The sequence below is a fragment of the Anoplopoma fimbria genome, chromosome 21 (assembly GCF_027596085.1).
Source record: "Anoplopoma fimbria isolate UVic2021 breed Golden Eagle Sablefish chromosome 21, Afim_UVic_2022, whole genome shotgun sequence".
Lineage (NCBI taxonomy): Eukaryota > Metazoa > Chordata > Actinopteri > Perciformes > Anoplopomatidae > Anoplopoma > Anoplopoma fimbria.
In genome coordinates this window covers 6881839-6904425 of record NC_072469.1, presented here as the reverse complement: position 1 = coordinate 6904425, position 22587 = coordinate 6881839, and the positions used below count along the sequence as shown (strand labels likewise).

The 22587-nt window shown below is 39.9% G+C and overlaps 1 protein-coding gene across 1 annotated transcript in view; it reads left to right on the top strand.

Annotated features, from left to right (window-relative positions):
- pou6f2 (POU class 6 homeobox 2) overlaps window positions 1-19653 on the top strand; it is a 71879-nt gene extending 52226 nt beyond the window's left edge. The window contains 5 exon segments of the mRNA XM_054622573.1: window positions 2826-2963; window positions 8168-8377; window positions 10182-10335; window positions 13834-14002; window positions 18894-19653. Of these exon segments, the coding sequence (XP_054478548.1) occupies window positions 2826-2963; window positions 8168-8377; window positions 10182-10335; window positions 13834-14002; window positions 18894-19401 (1179 nt within the window). The 3' untranslated portion in view covers window positions 19402-19653.
- Window positions 19654-22587: the final 2934 nt, after the last annotated feature.

The following is a 22587-nucleotide window of genomic DNA, read 5'->3' as shown; positions in this document are numbered from 1 at the left end:
AAGGGCTATCATCGAATGAAACCCAATGATAATGTTTCAAATAAATCTGAAAGCTTCTCCAACTACCCATCACTCACGCAATGACACCAAGCACAGCAGATTTTCAGGGGGGCTCAGGGTGTGCTCGCCCGGGCAGATCACATTATCTGTTTGTTGATCTGTAGCCTTTTTTTAACTCTGTTTAACTGGCCCTGTTGGCTTTTCTCTGTGTCCACATTCACTATCACAACACCCATAATACTGTTTTCACCAAAATGGCTTAGAGACCCCTACATCAACACTTAAAAAGACATTTTATATTCACAAAACAGAAGCTACCACCACCGGTAGCTGGTCCAGGTTTTATTTTTTCCTTTCAACTACCAGTTCTACTTTTTATGCCATAAATTAAGAGGGATTTATCTGCTGAGTAGCCATGTTTGGCATATTTTTTTATGCGCATTTTGAAGTATAAAGCATCATCAATTGTGCAAGAAAGTTTTTGCGGTTGAAAAATATCGATGCGCTAAATGTGATATGGAAACGCTTTTTCTGAATAAATTCTGACATAGTGAACATTTAAATCACATGATGAGCTGTTTCCACTGTCGGTGTCCTCCCGGATATATATTTATATTGTCTTGGTCTCCAGACAGCAAAAAACATGGCCAATATTATCTAACATGAAAGAACTATTACAACTTTCGCCTAGTTCGCGTTTCATGTTAGTACGGTTAGTTTAATAAGAGAAGATAGTGGTGTTAATGTGCATTATACATGCTTAGACAAGTGTTGGCCAAATCTATCTTGGTATGTGATTTTGATAACTGTTTATATAACACAAAACTTATTTTATCCACGGCCTGGCGAGATGTTTTAGCTGTTGCACTTTTAAAAATTCTAAAAGCTTTTCAAAACCAAAGTTTTAATTCAAACTTTTCTTTAAATGAGAGTAAGTCAGAGACCATAATAACTGTGTAGTCATAAATTTGGCGATTGTGATAATGATAGTAGTACAAAAATGTATTTATTTTGCAGTATAAATGTTTAAACTGTGTATATTTATGAAGATATTTCAGTTATATCCCTTAAGGGTTGGTTCGATCCCCGGCTCCTCTGGTCCACATGTCGCAGTGTCCTTGGGCAAGAAACTGAACCCCAAACTTTGCCATTGGTGTGTGAATGAGCATCCTGATCCTGACGGGCAGATTGGCACCTTGCATGGCAGCCTATGCCAACAGTCTATGAGTATGAGAGTATGTGTGTGTTTGAACGGGTGAATGCTGATGTGTGGTGTAAAGCAGAACACTAGAAAGGAGCTATACAAATGCAAATTACTGTTTAACTGTTGGAGCATCCAAACTAGGTAACACATTATTCCGCAGTTACACGTAGGTTACATAATGTTGTAGCTTTACTGAGGTTCTGTTATCTCTTCTGTTACTTCTGCATATAAAGTTAGAATCAGGTTCTTTTCTAACATTTGAGACTTTGAACTCTCCGAAGGACGACTGCTGGACACATAAAAAGACAATCTTGCGATTATCGAGGAAAAACTGGATGACTTTCAGACGAGAGGAGGCAATATCAATCACGGCCAATTTGAGGCCACCTACATGAAATATGATTTCATAAGACAAATGCAGTGTCATTCTTAATGTGCTTAACCTTTACTGTCAATGAAAAAGTATTGATCGCTCTGTGGCATTTTTTCATCATTTGATTTCAGAAAGTGTAATAATATATGGTGCTGGGGTAAGATAAAAAATAAAAAAAAATGAATGGCAACTGAATGATTTCAGATGAATACAGCTGAATTCCCTGCAGAGAACAGAGAGTGCGGAAACATTGATGCTCTTAGTAAAATAGTTTCTTTTACAGCACGTTGTATTTTTACAAAAATGCAATTTAAAAAAACACATGCAATACCTTTTTATATAAACTCTACTTTCAATTTCAGCAATTTTGTTTGAATATGTTTCCACCCAGTATTAGCAGCAGGGAGCAGGCAGCCTGCTTCTAAGCAATGTTTCTATTATTTCTCTATTCTGTTGAGTAATTGGGAGGTCTCCTATCTCGTCTTGGTCTTTGATCTACTTACTCAACCTAATAAGACTTTGCTCTGCTGCACTACAACCAAATCAGCAGTGCATTTTCAGCCCCCTAATAAGTGGTTAGCTTGATTTATATGGGTAATCTCGGCGATGTGGCTGGGCTCTACAACCTGTCCCCGATGCAAGGAGCCTCTTTTCACAACCACAGGCCAGACCAGATGAGTCCATTACAGCGAGGGGTAAAGACGGTCATTTTACCCCTCCTCTCCTACAGAAGTAACACTGCGCCATAGTGCATTATGACGCAGGAGGAATTCTTAGTCGAAGCATATCGAAGGGGGTTGGCGATACAGTGATGCATGGCCACACGGCCCGGCTCTATTGTGAAAGCAGATGCTGTTGGGCCGATGCTGCGGGCGGAGAGGCTCGGCTCGGCCCGTGGGGAGCCTCGGGGGCCAGAGGAAGCACTTAGAGCGGTAAAATGGCCACTTATTCACAACCACCCTCCCGTTCTCTCTGCTCCTCCCTACCCTTGAGCCTCCCACTGGGTTCAGGAGCACAGACCTCTGGGAACTGTATGATGGACTACTGGTCTACGCAGACCAGTGCAGTTAGCCTTTTTCTGGCCTCTGCAACAATGAAGCCCCCCCCCCACACACACACACACACACACACACACACAGAGCTCTCCTAAACCTGCTTTTTTTAGGAATTAACATTAAACTAATAAACATCTGCATGCCGGGTACATAAAGGTACAATTTTGATGATTGATTTCTCTGCCCTCACCAGCTGAATCCGTTGGCCAGCCAGGCGGCGGTAGCAGCGGCAGCAGCCATGGGATCCATCGCCGGTTCCCAGGTGTTTGGAAACGCCTTGTCAAACCTGCAAGGAGCCACCGGACAGCTGGTCACCAACGCACAAGGACAGGTGGGTGCTGTGTATTGTCATGTAGCTGACATGATAAAAAAAGAATACATTCTGAATGATCTATTATACATACAGCTAATTAAATACTACAGTTCCTTTGGTAACGGATCTGTAAGAGATGTTGCTGGACCATCTATCACCTACGAATGTGCAGCTCCAAACAAAACATTTGTATAGTATTTCTGATCTTTCCTCATAGATTTCTAGTGGGGAAGCTGTGTGTTGTCTCCAAGCTGTTTGTCTACACTCTGGTTGCCCCCCCCCCCCGAACATATATTAAGCTTTTTGGGAATAAACAAAGCCCTTCTTTCTCCCATCCGCATGCGCCTGTCGCTGTAAAACGCTGACCTTGTCATATTTACAGGGTGGCTGCAGAATTGTTCCATCAGTAGCCAGAGGCTTGAACGATGATGCTTGTCATTGTGGGGCCCTATCTAATGAATCATCTTATCGCAGGTGCACACAGCACATATTAAAGGAAAATTGTGTGGACAATGTGCCCTTTCATGCCACTCTGTGTTATTTAGCTTAACCCCTGTTTCATCTTTTAACCCTTGTTCTGTTCTCAGTATAAACTTAACACAAACATGGTGAAACCAAAGCACTAGGTGAAATTTCCTGCCACTAAAAACGAGCAAAAACGGTTGAATTTTAATTGTTAAACTTGACTTATAGCCCACTGAATTTACATTTCAGTTCCACCAGTGTGACCAGGCCTCCCTGTTTATAGTAAAGTGTTGTCCGTGTGCGAGCGCTTGATGCTAAACGTCGCTAATGAGACAGTATGGACTCACAAGGTGCCTGGAGCACTGGGGACAGATCACTGTGGATATGGACTTGATGGGATGCTCTGTGCTTTTGTAGTGTCTTGGCGGCTGACAGTCCCTGACATAATCAGGTCACAGAGACGGTCAAAGCCGTGGGCTACAGCCTTTACTCCCCACCTCATTATTCCACAGCATTATTCAGGCGGAGGGCTCTGAAACACGCACTACCATATCAGAAGGTCCCACACCCCCTTTCCCCCCCAACACTGAGGAGATTATACAGGCGAATACATACCTCAAACAAGGCTAGAGATCCACCAAACACACTCTGAGAGCTTTCAGCATGGAAAAGCTACAAAACAGGATTTTTTGGGGGTTTGTATTTCCTAGAGATCTGCTTTCATCCATTCAGGGTAGTGTTTCAATGGAAATGAGAGAACAATCTTTATCATCACCGTTCTCTTTGAGTAAAAAGTCACTAAAAACGTGGTGTACTGTCTTTGACCTTTTAATTTCCTCCACATCTCAGTCAAAAGACCTTTTCATAAGCGAGAGCTCTGGGGACCTTGAAAAAGTGCCGTGATTGATGGACGTTTGGAGTTCAATATGTTTTTAAACCTTAATTATATTGGCCCCAGCTTCTTTATTCTCCAAGGGAAATCAATGAGGCTCTTTTTATCCTCACCGCCTCTACAACAGTGATTAAGGCTGTGGATAAAAGCCAGAATATTGCTAAATCACTGCCACTCTAGATTTAATTTTTTTCTTTGTGGCATTTTTTTGAACATCTTCTATTCAATTCAAATTCTCACTTTGCCTGCAGCTTTAATATGGCAGTAAAACTGTGCTGGGGAAATGAGGACATTAGCGGCCGCTTCATGGAGCGTACCGCACGTCCTGAGCGGTGTAGACAGCACCGAACTGGTTTGTGTGTGTGGAAAGTCCCAGTTTGATAAAACACTGGTTCCTTAGCTTTCTGTATGGAACCCGTTTCTCCCCAAATTTGGGTTGTCAGGCCATGCATCCCTTTTACTCCCAGCATTCGGGCTTTGTGCCCCTGAGGTCGACTCTGTTGGAACTAATGCAGCGAACAACAGGTAAGGAACACATGCACGGTTAACCTGCAGAGCAAGTGTGCCCCTTTGTATTGACGGAAGCTTCCAGCCCTTAGATTAAGTGTAACCGCAGTGTAAACTGCTGTTGCCCTTGTAACTGTAAATCTTCTGTAGGGCTACAGCTATTGATTATTTTCACTATCAATTATTCTTTCAATGAAGTACAAGTTTCCAGATTGCTTGTTTTGTTCGACCAACAATCCCAAAACCAAAGATACAAAATGTGAAATGATATAAAACACAGAAAAGCAGCAAATACTCGCATTTGAGTCTCTGCAACAACCTAATGTTTGATGATTTTGTCAGATAAATAAACAAGTAATCCTTGCTGCATTAATCTACTGTAATACATCTTGTATATTTGAGAAAATTGTACAAAGGCTGTTAAATTAATAGAAAATAGCCGACAGCTTACCCAGGAAATGTCTTCTATCCAGTCGACCACTATGAGTCTGCTGTTTTAGCCTTTGCTTTGCTCTGAATGTTAGCTTTTTTGGACTTGTTTGTTGACACGAGTCCAAACTTCCCAAACATTTTCCCTCTTGGGTCTCGAATTCACCGCATGAACAGTGGAGGAGAGAAAATGGGCAGAGATATTGCCTGGCGACCATGGCTAAAGATACAGATTGCCCTGGCTGGAGAGATGAGATGACATTTCTGTGGAAACAAGAGCAGCATAATCTTAATGAGTTCTGCTGGGTGGAGAGAGGCACGTTACTCTCATGCCATACGAAGTGGAGCGGGAAGCAAACACAGGAAGCCAAATAAACGAGAACAAACTGAAAGATAACTGAGGAGAGGGCCTCTGCAGTGAACGAGAGAAAGCTGCGTATTTGTGAAATGGTGTTATGATTAAATTGCACCTGAAGAAATGAAAATGATTGCATGTCTCCAGCAAATTTGAGCTTTTTGTTCAGAGAGTAAAGTTCCTGCAGGTTTATTTTGAGGACTGCAGCTTTTGAAGCGCACATGCAACCTTCTCAAGAGTAACTTCAGCGGTGTTCATAATCAGTAAAAACATGAGGAATTTATAGCAACGTTTAAATGAATGAAACAAATAACTTGGCATTGCTGTTGTCACTTTTGTCTCACAAGAAAATAACAAGGTTAGTTAGAGATTTGGACGTAACATGGTGTAACATAGAGTTGCACTTCTTATAACGCATAAGCATATAGTGGGAAATGGTGTCAGTATGTATTGTGTCGGGCATTTGTAGAAAATGTTAGATTTTTTGATAGCTGAGGTTTGGCATTAATATCAAAACAATACCTCATTTGATACGGAAAATGTAGGAATGTTGCGAAACTGCCAAAAAGTGTTAGGTGATGAACTTTGCTTAAATATAAGCTGAAGTGAAAAAAGTATTCTTGATTTAGGTCTGATGATTAATGTTAAAAGAATATGTATACCTGAGATTCTGATCACTCATTGTGTCATTAAATTCCCTTTTTTGTGAAACAGAAGCGCTCAAAAAGTAAAATAGTATTGAGGTTTGATTATCATTATCCTTATTTATAAACTCACAAATACTTTTGTAAATGAGGACCATGCTCCGTAAACCTTTCCCCATCAGGAAAGTGTATAATAAAGTCTTCCCTTCTGTCTATGAATTATCTCTCAAGCAGTTGACTCTTCTAAGAACGTTTCCCCTTCCAGCTCAAGAAGAGCTGTGAGACGCTGCCAGGAAACATCTGCCTGAGATAGTCCGATGGAGAAGCATTGCATGGTGGGACGGGGACGAGAGCTAAGCTGTCAGCTGCCTGCTATTTTATTATGCTTATAGAACAACCACTTAGTCCAATGACGATGAATAATTGAGCGGAACAAGTTCCCTGCCACAGCGGCGCGCAAAGCGGGATCAGTGGGACTCCGGAGACAAGAGCGTCAGGCAGGGCAATAAAATATGCTAAGTGGCAGGAGAGCATTACAGTGAATTTGTAAAGCCGGCGCGGAGAGAGAGATAAATTATCTCTCCCCTAATGCGAAGCAACGTAAGCAAATGAGCCGTGGCAGGGATGAATTACAGATTGTCGGCCCACCTTTCTCTCACTGATCCCTCCCTATTATGTCAAAGAGACGAGGGGAGGGGAGGGGAGGGGTGAGGAGGACCTAGTGCTGAAACACATCAGCAGCGGTGGCTATAAGGGAGCCACACAAGGCCTGGCTAATAATATGTAGGAGCTGTTTGTGGTTCTGTGTCGAGGTGTAGAAGCTTAAACTAAAATATGAACTTTAAGAGCTGAAGACGGCGCAGTTTTTTGCAAAAGCATCTCTTTGTCCAGTTGCCAGATAACAGAATTTGAAATGATGGGCGCCTCATCCACGTTGAGCTGCTCTCTGGTGTAATGAGGCCTGGTGCAGGAGCGATGTCAGCGGGGGGGGGGGGCGGGGCCGGGGCCACGGCTGCTCAGAACCAGTCCCCAGATGACATTAACCTTCATCATGGTGAAGAGGCGCTAAGTCCCCCCTAAAGCGCCACTCTTGGCCACACTCTGGCAGCTCTGAGAGCTAAAACGCTGCAGTGACACTCTGCCGCCCCCTTTGATCTGCCCTTCCTGATTACAGCCACAGAGGAGAGGAAAGCCTGGGCTGAAGGGGGGGGGGGTGAAGTACCCCTGGGACCCTGAGAGTCGAATTAGAAACACAAGGTCCTGTCTCACTCTCCGATGCTCCTCTTTCCTCCCTCTCATTGTTTCTTCTCTTGCTCTCTCTTTCCACTCCTTCCTTTCTGCCTGGGTGTGAGAGAGAGAGAGAGAGAGAGGGGTGAAATGGGGGTCTCTCTCTGCAGCCTCACTCCTTCTCACCAGAGACAGACAAAGACACTTAAGCACAAACACACTTAGACACACATACACACACACACACACACACACACACACACACACACACACAGTCACACATACGCACACTCATCCCGGGCTCGGCCTGGTGATAGATAATACAGTCAGTGGTGTGCACCATCACACACACAGGTATTCAGCGCTGACCTTTTGCAGTGCGCTCCCAGCAGTCTGCTTTGGCTTCACTTGCTCGAGCCTGTAAAACCAGCAGACAGATGATCAGTGGAAGCTTTGTGCATGTTTTTTTTCTTTGAAAATCACACTCGAATCGACTCGGAACACTGAGCGCTCTGATTAACCTCACAACACGGCTAAATGACCGGCTCATGCTTTGTTTCCAAAAAGGCCAAAAAAAAGACTCTCAGCGGCAGAGATCATTAAGACTGATACCTCCAGTAGCGTTTACCCTCTCTGCTCCATCTTCTTTTCTTTTTTTTTAAACTGCCCGGCTGATTTCGTCTCCTCTCTACCCCCTTCGTAGATAATTGGAACAATCCCACTGATGCCCAACTCTGCAGGGCCCTCCAGCCAATCAGGGGGTGGCAACCCAGCACTGCAGGTACAGCCAATTACACCTCAGCTTCTGACCAATGCTCAAGGCCAGATCATCGCCACGGTGATCGGCAATCAGATCCTGCCCGTCATCAACACCCAGGGAATCACGCTGTCACCAATCAAGCCCGGACAGCAGGTAAGATACACTCTAATGCACAAACACGCACACAGATATAGAGGAAGATATGTTGTAGAGCCGCTTATTATTGTATACTTAGACTGCTGCTTCAACAATGATCAAGAGATGAGACTTTAAAACTGTTGAATGAGCAACACCTAGTGGAGTCAGACCAGAGCTCTGGTTATTCATGAAAGCTTTATTCCAGCACTGCTAGTCAGGTCTGCTTTATGCTGAACACCTTTTTCCTGCTTCAACACTCATAACGATCATTTGCGTCATTCCACTCGGGGAAATTGCAGCTTTTGGTACAATTGTTCACAATGTGTGAGTGTGAGTGTTTGCATGTTTCACTATGTGCATGTTTGGAAGGCACTTGTCAGCCAACCTTTAAGACTCATTCTCAGGGAGCCTGCTGCTACCCTGCAGAGCCCAAAACACCAAAAAAAACAACAATGACACACTTTTCATCACACCACTTAAAACTCAAACACTCATGCCTCTGTTCTCCAACCTCTCCCTCCTTCTCTCCTTCCTCAATCACACTCTCGATCCTTATGATTTGTCCTCTCTGACCTGAACAAGAAGTATTTTGTTTTGATTTAAAGGAAGGTGCATTACACAATCAAGTTCTTTATTTTTTGTGGGGGGTTTTTGTACGCTAGATTTGAGGTTAAAACTCTAAAACATTTTCTCCTTCCAATTTGAAGATCTATACAGGGTTCAGTTGTGCAGTCAGATGCATGCACACACCAAAGAAAATGTTATTGACTCGATAATGACGATGTCAGCGCAGAATTACAGGGTAAAAGTTCACATTGAAGGCCTGTACAGTTAAGAACGGATGAACTTCAGATGGACACCTAATTGTGGCTCCCCAAAACACCAGATCATACTCTTGAATGAATTAATGCATTTGTAATAATGTTTATGCTTTTGTCTCCACTTCAAAGCCCGCATGTACACATTGTTCCATGGGCATAATTTACGGTTGTCAGAGTCTGCAGTCTAGAATATTTCCAGTGAAGCTAGATAATTCTCAGTGCCTGTCAACAGTCCTGACAGTGTGTGCATCGCTGTTGACACCCCGCACCAACCAAACAAACACATGCCACAGAGAAAATAATTAATAGCAAAGAAGGAGAGGAGAAGCCGGCCTAGCTTATGGCAGAGACAGCTTTTCGCTTTAAGAGAGAAGACGTACCATCTTGATCTTGTAAAAGCAATTCAAATGTGCATAAAACATGAAAATACATCGTTTTTTTCGCCATCAGAGAACATAGCTTGTGGATCATGAATTATGTTTGATATGGGGACTGCTGTGTCCACATTTATATTTCAGATGCAGGCTGCCATTATTGGCATCCTCGCAGGTCTGATGACGAGAGAGAAGACTCTAATTGTCACGAGCAGTTTTCTTTTTTTTGAACTGAGTTGTTTTCTGCAGAGAAGCAGTTGTTTAGCTGTGGAGTACCTGAGCTGACTCTCACTGTCTGCTGGCAATAGTAAACCACTGCTGTAGTCTATTGAGCAGACTATTGACACTATATTCTGCGCTGTCAGTTTAGATACTGCAGGCCGTAATTAACATTTATTCATCATAGGCTACAAGGTAAATGCCATTATATTCATCTGCTAAGTGGCTAATTTAATGACGTTTAATTAGATTTAATATTATAGCACAATTACCATAATGACACGATAACTGTAAAGGCCGATTATTGTGATGATGTAGGTGAGGAAATAATAGATATTTTTCTGTACCGCATGCTGTCAATATATTACATCAGCTGTATGTGTGTGTGTTTGTGTGTGTGTCCAGCTGCCTCAGGCTCAGCAGGGTCAGACAGGCCCGGCATCGTCTCAGCCCAACCTGCTCCACATGCCCCACAGACAGAGTCCTCTCCACCAGGCCTCTTCCTCCTCCTCCACCTCCTCCTCTTCCTCGGCTCTCAGCGTGGGCCAGCTGGTCAGCAGTAAGTGTCCGACACAGCTCACAAAAACACAACATGTCTTCAAATACATGGAAGAAAGAACCACAACAGGTCCACTGGCTCTTGAAACATATTATATGGCTGTAAATGTGCGTGAAAGGGTGACGTCACCCAAATAACAACAAAACATATTCTCTCACGTTTACAACGATATAGATTTTTTTTTTTAAAAGCTTAATTATTTCCTAAAAAACAACTGTGCATTGTTGCTTTTAGCAAACGTCACCCAAACAGGAGTAGTATTTTCATCAGCCGATTAATATACATTTGGTGCTATAGTAAGTATTTTACAGCAGCACAACTGGTTATGTGGTATTCATTCAAAATAAACTACAATGTGTGTTCAACCAAATGAAGGAACATGTTACTCAGTGTTTTTGCGTCATATTTAATTGTTTTTGGACAATAGAGCTCTGTGGTACAAAGGAATAAGTTAATCAGGAATCGGCTACAAAGGCATTGGCATGTGATTTGTTGGCAATAAAAAATATGTACAATATCAATAGACTCGCTCTTTAAAAAAAAGAAAAAAGGAAAATAGAGATAAAAAATAAATATGATTATAATGAATTTAATGAAATCTTGATAAGAATTACCTTTATTATAAATATATAACCAAGTATAGACAGAAATGACATGATCATATGGGCATTTTTGCAGTGCAAAGACTTCACTTTGAATTGTTTTAATTTAAACTACTTCGCACTGAATAAATATTCTCTATGAAAACATGTTCTGTGGAATATCCAGAGTAATGGGACACAGTTTCTGTAAAGACATGTTGCTGCAGATTGTATATGCAATTTTTTAAATGTTTCAAATAATGAAATTTACTTCCATTGTATTGAAGTGGAGGCAAACATTTCAAAACTAATCAAGATTAAAGCCAAACTCTCTCCATGGCTTAATACCAGAGGTAAGAGAATAGAAATATGCTTAGTAATTTGGCTGAACTGTCCCTTTTAAAGATTCAACAGAGCGGCCCCACAGTATCTACGTTACTCTGTGTGGACAACTTTTGACTGATCCCCACCTCCTACGATTGTTTCATTTGTCCTGACTGTTATTTCTTTGGTTTATTAGACGATCCAAAGTGGCGTGTGTTATGTTTAATGAACATAAGTTTCATTCTCTCAATGCGTGGGTCTATAAATCACTGGGCCACAGCCTGTCAGCATGCAGCTATAGCCTTTTAAAACTCTGTTTTATTCAGATAAATTTCATTTGTCAGAGTCGATTCCCCCTAAACTCCATGTAAACTCATTTCAAAGGCAGCTACAATGCCACTGAATTTAATAAAAAACAAGTCGCCATTGATCAACTTGTTGTAGACACCGTGTTTCATTTGTGTTTACTCGTAGCCTGGAAAAAAATTGTATAAACCATTTTTGAGTCTGCACAAAATCATTGTGGCTCAGTTCTGCAGTAAATATAATTAATGCTTTATGCTGAGTACAAGCCATATCACTTCCTCTCAATATCACTTGCAGCATACATACAGAGAGAAAATCCCATGACAGAATCAGAGTCGTCTGCTGAGGAGAGAAGATGAAATGTCATTGCATTCGCCGGCCACAAACAAAGTGCCAAAAACAGATTAAAACGCTGAGAATGTCTGTTACTGTTATTTACAAATAATCAGATGGGAAAATGTCAATCACAAAGAAAAAAGTTCAGCAATGTTTTGCCTTGAGGTTGTTTTCATTTTAACTTTATATTTCTATTTATCAAGAGAATGCAGCTGAGCATTGGACAGTTTTCTAGCAGCACCCAATTTAGCATTTATTGACCATGTTGCATGTTGGTATCTGATCACAGTGCAGTAAGCATTGACATAACAAGAATGCTTATTGATCCAAGGTTAAAATGCAAAGACAGTATAATGTATGCAAATACAGATTACATGGTAATTGCAGGTGTAAATAAGGTTTAAACAACAGTTGATGAGGAACAAGGGAACAGTATTTATTTACGTTTCCTAGTTACATTTTCTAAGACTTTTTAGATTTAAATGAAGGTCACAACTACAAACATCATCATTTAGTCTTCTTCAGGTGGATGATGAGCATTTCAACAAAAGAAAAACAGTTTTTCACCTCAAGTGAAGGCCGGACAGACAAAAGCTTGACTTCATTGTGTGTCTGCCGCATAATAGCATGAGTCTTATCTGTAATTTATGATGGTGTTTTTTATTCTCATTTTCCTTTTACAATTCAAAAATTGCGTGTTGTAATTATTAAGCTTATTCGTGCATTATTGCTGTGAAAAAAAGGAGCTTTTGGAGGCCAAGAAATTGATTGTCTCCATTGTTTCAGTGTTTTTTTAATTTGTCCTTTCAAACATTTTTACTTACTTCTCTCTTTGTTTATGAAAGCTTTACTTCTCCATTCATTATTGCAAAATAGATTAGAAGTGTTTAAATCTTAAAACCATGCTTGACTTCATGTCCAAAGACAAATGTGGATCCCGAGGTTAGACCAGTCGCTCTAGAGTACCATTAGTCTTTAAAACCACTGAGCAAATAGACTCTGTGGGGAATGATGAAGAGATGCTCATCAATGTGGAGATGATGGGACCCGAAGCTGTGAGTGCTCATCCCTCCCATTTAGTCGGCTCGCAGTCTCCAGTCCCCCATCTTCCAAGTGTTCACACGTCTGGAGCACGCCGCATACGCTACACGTCACTTATGAGGCACAACGAGATGGCAGCCCCATAGATTTTTGCTTAAATACGCTTGGAAGATTCCTTTAATAATTCATTGATAATGACCAAGATGAATAATTCAGACGCACAAACTTTGCTTTAGTAAGCAGGATGCCGGGGCACCTGACATTGATGTACAATGTGAAATCACTTTTTATTAGCGTGGAAATTTGTCAAAATGCTTCAGTGATGTTTTTCGGATCTGCGCAAATGCCGGAGATTCAGAAACGCTGTTTTTGTTTTCTTTTTCTCTGTTGGACTGGAGCCGGGAATCGTTGGTGCATGTTTGAAGGCCTCAGCAGTCTTCACACAGGGTCAGCTGTATGAAATAATGTCTTTAAATGTTATTTGATGCGTATTACAGAGTACCAGCTTTAGTATGTGTCTTCAAACAGATGAGATAAAAGCAAAGGACCTCCAGTATTTATCTGCTCATCTATTGAATTAACAAACTCTGCGTCATGAGGTTTTGTCCAAATACTTTTGTATGTTGGATTAAAGATTTACTCTTGCAAGTCAAAGCCGTGGCGCGCCTGCTTTCACACCTCAGATGAATTTATTTGTCCAAACATTTCTGAGGGTTTACAGCAGAAGGGCGGAGAGAAATAATAAGTTCTGACCCAGAGCGGGACTATTTTCTAAAAGTGGTTTAGAGACGATCATGATCACATACGTCTAGATGTTTGCTTCATTCACTCTGGAAGAAATGAGGAAAGCAACAGCGGAGCAGAGGGCTAATAAAATGAGATGTGTGTGTGTGTGTGTGTTGTATTGCAGACCCGCAGACCGCCCCCAGCGAGGTGGACGGGGTCAACCTGGAGGAGATTCGTGAATTCGCCAAAGCATTCAAGATCCGCCGGCTGTCTCTGGGCCTGACTCAGACTCAGGTGGGCCAGGCGCTCAGTGCCGCCGAGGGGCCGGCGTACAGCCAGTCTGCCATCTGCAGGTAAGATCAAACAAAGAGGGTAAAACTCAAACAACAAACGGTTCATTATTTCTGATCGATATGATCTAATTCTGACAAATGAGAGCAAAGAAAGTCGTGCAGCCTCACTGAGTTGTCTGGTGCTCACATCTATTTTTCATTCAGTGTTTTAACATTATTAAGATATTAAAATACATAATTGACTACCACCACCCTGACAAACGGAGCTCTCATGTCTGTACTCGCCCTTCCTCCTCTCCGTTCCTCTTCACCCGCTGACATGACAGCCGGGTGTTACTTATGTAAAATACATACACAAGTATAACACGAAGCACTTAAAGCATTTAATAATTACTAAGGCCTGACGCCGGCTGCTCCGCCTGAACATGAGAGAGCTTGACGGCGATGATCTGTTAATAAGATTGCCATGTTTTACCGCTGCCACCAGGACAGTTTAGTCATAAATGGTGCATTATATATTCATAAGACAATCAGACAATCAGTGTTTCATCCCTCCTGTTTTTCCACTTGAATAACATTTAGCATGAAGACACCAAATGAGCCACATTTCTCATTCAAGTCAGAATAATTGGGCTACATCATGCCCAAATATTAATTTTTCAAGAGAACCAGATAGTAAAATATGTTATTCAACCATGCGTAAAAACAATTTAAAGTGTTAGATTAATTCAAAAGTTGACACATAGGTAAATGATAAATCTTTTCTAAAATCTAATTAAAGGAAGTGTGTGTTTGACAACTTTTCTTTGCCAAAAACACACAAAATGTAACACAATTGTAGCCTGTTCTGCATCAGTTTTTAAGTATTCCCCTCCGTTTCCAGCTTCCTGTATTAATTTTAATGTCCCTCTGCATATTCTTTGCTGATGACCTGTACTGTTTATGTGACACGGCGTAACCACGCACTTTTAAAAATTTCATCACATCAACATCAAACAGCCGATAAAATGTGAAACAGTACAGAGGCCGGAGAGCCGTCTCCGACTAATGTTTAAAGTCTTGGAATCACACATGAAATATTTACAGCGAGGCATAATTCAAATATTTATAACATACATTAAAAGCCATTAGCTTCAAAAATAAACACTCTGTGGGCTGTTATTCATGCCGTTAAGACAATTTTTTTTTTGTTTGTATGACATTGGACATGACATCCTGATGTTTTAAGTAGAGGGGCAAACTTCACATGCTTTAGTTTAGTTAACATCAACACAGACATGAAGTTTGAGGAGAGACGGGACGTCACGGTGGCTCTGGGGCTCCGGCTCTGAACCCAGACGGTGAACAGACACTGACAGATGCTTCCATCTCGTCTCCTTTCATTGCTCAGTATGTTTCCAGGCAATTTATTCGTTTATTTAAACAGGCACAGGCTTTATAAAGAGGGCGTCATCAAACCGATGATGTGCCAGTGTGTCCTCTTCTGGCTCAAATTTGGCCTGTTTTAGCTAATATGAGTATAAAAAATGTAAACACAAAAAGTCACACAATTGTAATTTTAAATACCCCATTTAAGATAGAAACTCCCCTTTATTAATGTTCTCACACTGCCAAGAATTCAATGCAACTATTATAAACTCTTTCCTATTTAGCTAACTCTTTCAAAACACATTTGAGTCAACATAATTAAAAACATTAACTTATTTATTTTATCAGTTACCTGAAGAAGAGCTAGACCATCAACCTCATACACATTCAAATTTATATCACAAGTGGAGATTATTGTTCTCAAGTTTTCAATATTGCGTGTACAATACCTGAAAACAACACTTTATTTTAAATTAAATGTTGTTTTTTGTCAAAATCTATTTTTTTTTTGACTAATATTACATTTTTTGTAATTTTCTACCAATATATCACTATATATAGTGATTTATAAATTATGATCAATTAAGCTGCTTGATGTATCACATTAATTTCAGTCATATAAAATGATTTTGCCATTAAACTCTCCTATTCAATGCCCTTTAACATTTCCCACAAAGGTCTATAACAGCCAGAGATACTCATATAGGTCAGATACCAAAGTATAAACAGTGTGGCTCAATCTCTGACAGTTGAAAAAATGATATTGTCCCTCTGTATATATTGTCAGATCAGCCATTTCTCCCTGTATCTTAGTCTTATCCGGATGTATGAAAAATAATAGTAGTCATATCTATTGTTGTTGAGGTAAATCTCTTCACATACTGTATATTTTAGGTCATACGTAAGCATTCTCCTCTCAAAGACTCTGGTTCGTGGCTGCAAACATTCAGGCAAACTGTAACTGCGGCCTTAACCTACAGAATGTCTGAGCAGCCTCCTAAGCTACTTTTAAGAAGAGAGGCTGGAGGTGCATTCAGGGAAATCTCCCTCGTGCGGATGCACTAGAGGAGGGAGTGCATACCCCAGCTGAGCTGCTCTCAACTCATTTTAGTATCTGCGGTTCCTGTTGATCCATGAAATGTCCTGTCTCTGGTGACTCCTCATATTTACTAATGTATCCCCCGCAGTATGGAGCCCTCCTCTGTTTAGGACGAGGTTATAAATAATACCGCCTGTCGACAAGAAGGAATGCACCAACCAAGTGTAGAAGCAGAGGAAGTTCATGCACGCATGGTCATCTCTCCGTCACCGTTGTTGTCTGCAGCAGCTCACCTCGCCATTAAAACGGTCTTGTGTGCATTGTTTGCTCCACAGAGAGCAGAGTAGATCTCTGCTGTCGCGGCTGTCAGTTCAGGAGTTGTTCTACTAAAAGCATTCACACACGTCAACCTCATGTTTGTCCCAGAAACACTTTTAGTTAACTCATGTGTGCTTGTGTATTCAATTATTCCTAAAAAAGCAGCTATTATGACAATTTAAATCTTCCTCTAAGGGCTGGGCTATAATTCAGTATTATAATGTATTGTCTTTCAATGTAATCACATCCTGATTAAATCATAAATTTAGACATACTGATACACAGTTATGTTATATAATTGATAATAACAAGTACAATCTAACTCAAATTTCTCCGAAAATCGGATTATATTGCACTAAAGTTCTTAATTCAATAAGAAAAAAATACTTTTCATGTGTCAAGTATTTAATACAGAAGCATACAAAACCATATTGTTATTTTATATAGAATATTTATTTACTGAATTACCAGAAAACATGCTCTATCATGATAGATATCATTATCGAGATATGAAATTACCTATATTGTGATTGAAGGTTTTGGCCATATTACCACGCCCTCCTTTCTCTACTCATAAACATCTGATGTTTATGAAGATTTGTCTGTGCGTACATTGTATGTTAGTTACTTAGTTAACCTTTATTTATTCTGGAAAATCACTGAGTGTGTTTGAGTCCAGTTGGGGTCTTTTGTTACATGAAAACCCTCTTCTGTCTCCCTTCATTTCCCGTCACATCTATACTGTCTGCTATCAAATAATCTCAAAAATGCAACAAAATACTTTAAAAAGTCAGAGAGAGAGACTTGAGAACAAATTACACCTACAAGATCCCCAAGGTCACAACACAACAAACAAAAAACAAGAAAATGTCAAGTAGAGTTGAGTCCAGTCTCTCATAGGCACACCCATTAAAAAAACAGACTGAATCCTGATTTGCTCCTTCAGTTTAAAAGGTTTAAGTACTAAATAACTGTTGAATACCATCCTCGTACCTTTCTTCTCCTGTTTACTGTCGCTCCGTCAAAAGACAAACAGCAATAAAACAAACAATAAACTCTAAAGAATTATTAAAATCACTTGACTGCGTTGTGGGTTAACTGTCATGTAGTAAACCTGGTCCATCCATTACCATGTAGCTTGTAAATTACCATAAATAGCAAATATCTAAAACAACATTACAATGTTTACAAAATACAATATTTTCTACTACGGGACTGCACCTTGTTGGGTGTGCGTTGTCAAATTTGTAATCTTTAATAAACTGATTTATCAAGAATGTGTTCTGATAATTTATGGTTAAAAAACATTAAAAAAAGTTTTTAAAATCTCAAATATCGATGTCGGTAGTGATCAAAAAAAATCCACTATTAGTCATGCTCAGGTCATAACATTAAATTAAAACAAAACAACATATCTAAACAAAATGAAGATAAAGGGATTTCCTTTAAATACCATGAACATTACAGACATGAGAGGAATGCATATGTTCATATCACAGGCAAAAGCACCAGACAGGGTCATTGGGCTGCCGGCTAGCAGGGTTTTTATAAAAAGCTTCATTGTGCATTCTTACTGCGACTTTCTAAAATTGTGCAGAGTTCATGTAAAGTCAGAATTACGTGTCGAGCTGCCGTAGAGTTGCAGGAACTTTCAGGATTAGAGTGTGCAAATGTATTCTTATTAAATATAAAATGAGACGTTGTTAGAGGATGAAAGAAAGTTTGAAAAATGTATTAAATGTACATTTTGATTAATAATTCAAGCTCTTTTTGTAAATAAATGATGGTGCCATATTTAACTGCATGCATTAGTGGATTTTTGTTTTTTTTACCACCTGAGGGAAAGAAATGGGACATTTTGAAGTAATTCCTGTTTTGTTGAATTTTATAGAATTTTTGAAGTGCAGTATTTAGTTAGATGTTTTGTATGTTTTTTGGTTCAACTGGACCTGATTTTAGCCATTGGCTCCATCTCCTTGCTCCACTATTGCCAATTTGGGACAGAGGCACAGCCTCCTCCAGAAAATTAACACACGACTGGCAACCGTCACCTCCAGCTGCTGCAGCTGAGGTGTTTCCAGGCTTGAATACAGGAGTTTGGCTCGGATGTGTACCTGGATGTTAGTCTCCGTCCCTGTGGCATTCTGGTTCAGGAGACAAAAGGCAGGCAGCTTATCCCTTGTTCTGGCAGGGCACCTAAGATTCTTTTTTCTCAATTCTCCCCAGACACACCATCCTGAGAAGCCACTTTTTCCTACCACAGGAAGCCCAAGAGAACACTATAGGTAGCAGTCTGACAGGCAAACTGAACCCTGGCCTTTTATATCCTGCCAGGTTTGAGAAGTTGGACATCACCCCTAAAAGCGCCCAGAAGATTAAGCCCGTTCTGGAGCGCTGGATGGCGGAGGCTGAGGCCCGCCACCGATCCGGCATGCAGAACCTGACTGAGTTTATCGGCAGCGAGCCTTCCAAAAAACGCAAGCGGAGGACCTCTTTCACCCCGCAGGCGCTCGAGATCCTCAACAGCCACTTTGAGAAGAACACGCACCCCTCCGGACAGGAAATGACGGAAATAGCCGAGAAGCTGAACTATGACAGGGAGGTGGTGCGTGTCTGGTTCTGCAACAAGAGGCAAGCCTTGAAAAACACAATAAAGCGTTTGAAACAGCCCGAGCTCGGCCCGGCTGCACCAATGGACCCTCTCACTGATTCTCTAGAGGAGCTCCCGAAATGAACGAGCTCTCCGGCAAAAAACAGCGGAGCAGCAAAGTGGCAGCCGTTGAAAAACAACAAAGGTGGATGAACTCATCTTGAAGTGAGAACTGAAAAAAATGTTCCCAAGTCACCTGGACGGACAGTCATGAGTTTGCAAACAAAAAACTATGTGTTGTCAGTGTGATTACCACAGCTATGTAAATGACCTTGGCGAAACCAAAAACATGGAAAAAAAAAAAAAAGAGATTAATATCTGAGAATTATGTAAAAACATACGGTGTGCTGTTTCAAAGAGTTTTAGATTCTGGCCTCACAGACCAGACTATCGCCCAAATTTTGGTTCCCACGAGGAGGGATTTAGTAAAGAGATCATACCAAATCAAAACACTATTTACCAAAGTCTGTTGCATCTGAGTACTAAGAATAATTTTGTAATGTAAATGTGCTCTAAATTTTTACATTTGTACTGGCAAATCTAAGCTATATGTGTGAGGTTGAGTATACATTTTATCTTTGTCTCGCTTACTTTTATTCCCTCATTGTTTTTATGTAAATATCTTTGAAGAAAAAGAAAAAAAAAAGAAAAGTGCTGTCTTCGAATTGAAATCACACTGATAAAGTTTCTCTTTTTGAAAAAAAAACAACTTTGCTGTTAAACAAATGCATAATAATGTCGTTGGCCTCTGATTTGTGTTTCATCTGCAAATATTTTCAGTCACAGTGTAACTTTGTACAACTTTTACAGGTATTTATTAATAATCTCATGAGATTGTTTCAGAGGATGATGGAGGGAGTAAACTAAGGACTTTCACTTGATGATGATGATGATGATGATGATGATGATGAGTTTCAGTGTCTGTCAAGTCTACTGCAGCTTTGTTTTGAGCTACTGTGTCATTCTGTTGCCAAAGCCTGATAGCCAAAGAACACATACATTTCAGCTCAAGGACTGGTGAAGACTTTACCTTTTTGTATTTTCATTTTTTACTTGTTCACACAGCTTTTTTTTTTTAAAGTGTTTTAATCTGTGGGTCCACTTTAACAAAAAAAAACACACACACTACCATGTCAAACAGCCGAATCAGTGTCGGCTGTAATAACCTTTCACAACAATATAGAAAACGTGTTGGATGCATTTTCTTTTTAAGCAAATTTACTTTTGCATGCTTCAACCCAAACCACATGCAGAAGGATTCTTTTGTTATTGTTTTTAGAGCCATGGCTAAGATCAATTTCACAAGGCATACCCAAATTAAGATCACTGAAAATAACACCTTTACCCTTTAATTATCCCCCAACACTTAATAAACATGTTCGGTTGAAGCCTGTTTGTTACCACCGACCAAACTACTGAGCTCATTCCAGTTTTTATAACCTGAATATTTCAACGAAAATATGTTTTTCTGCAACGATAAATGTTTCCTTTATATTCTACGTTCCTCTCTTATAAGTGAAGGTTTACAATCAACCATTTTAAGGAAATGATATGTTTTTCTGCACCTATGAATTTATTTCTGCTACAGTAAAATTCTTTAAAAGGTTCATTTTTTACAGATTCTGTTCAAAATGTCATGTATTTGTGGTTATTGTTCAGGTAGGAATTGATTTCAGTCATTTGACTCTCCATTACTGTGTACTAAATTGTTCATTTTACATAGTATTACCTTGTAAGGATATGTCAATATTCCAGGCAACATCGTCCCTACAATTATTTGGTTCTCACAAAAACCCCTCACAGGAACAGACAAAAAAAAAAAGTGAATGTTGAGAATAAGTGTCACATGTCAGAACGAGTGAACTTAATTTGAAGTGAGGCAAAATTTGATGCAATTTATTCAGAATCATGTGTCTGCTGGATGTCCGTCCTTCCACGTCACATTGGTTATCTCAGTCTTTCGGTCCCCTGTGCTCGGCTGTGTTCTTCTTCACTGCCTGAAAAAAACACACGTACAAATGTTAGAAAAACACATAAAAAAGCTTTACATGTCTGTGTCTTTAAAGAAATAAGTGAGGTCATGTGAGCTCATTTCTTTTGGTGCAGAGATATTTTTAATATAATCTTCATTTTTATTTATTTAATCATATATTCAAGTACATTTTCATTTGTACGTCTACGGCAACTTCTACTTCACAGATTAATTATGTTTTTATTGTATTTCCACTTTTTATGTTGCTTCCATTATTACATTCAGGCACATCTTTGGCCAAAAAACTACATGTTTGCATTCATCCACCAGACAATGATTAAGCAGCAGGCTCCTGCAGGTAGAAAATACATCTATTCGAAAGCTTATCAATAAAGCTGTAACCAAAACCAAAAAAGAATAAAAAGTAAAATGAAGATACAGAAAGGAGTTATGCCTTTTGCTCAACTTTTCAATGCTGGACCAAAGCTCTATAGTTATGCACATTGTACAGAGAAATAGATTCATGATGTTGACAATCTTTAAAAAAAAACTGAGATAAAATAATTGAAAGTAGAAATGTACAGTAGTTCATCCAAGGTTTACCTCAGCACTGTTCTCGTGAGAATCATACAAAAACGCCATACAAGCAGCAGCGGGTCAGAAGAAAAGACAGAAGGTTACTCTGCACTGTGTGTGTGTGTGTGTGTGTGTGTCGATGTTCACCTTCGATGTGGAGGGAGAGGCTTGTGTTTTATTTATTATTATGTGACACATGATTGTTTTATTTTTGTGAAGTGGTTTCCTGAGCCACACGACTCTCTTGCCATTAGTTTTTTATTATTGTTGCATTATTTCTCATTCATTGTGACGTTTCACCTCTCAGTTCTCACAGACCTGTAGACCCGCGTAGAAAAAAAAAAAGGAGATTACAGTGATGTTGCTCTTAACCCAATTAGGATGACTTGTTAATAATCACCTTTGAATGCTTTTGTGAAATTTTACTAACACAAACGAACTGGTTTGATGTTTTGTTAATAAGTCCGAAGAACTCGAAACCAAAGCTGAAGAGCCTGCAGAGGTTGGTTTTAATTTTTTTATAGACTGAAAGCTGTACTTAATCTATAGAGCAATATCTGTTTGGTCAGTTAAGCAGCACTTTGTGTATTTCCAAAAAAAAAAAAGAAAAAAAAAGCTTCAAGTCTGTCACATTGATTTGTACCATAATTAGTAATAAACAATTGTTTGACATGAATTGTGTGTCCTGTTTTCAGTACAATGATTTTATTTTTTTTAAACAT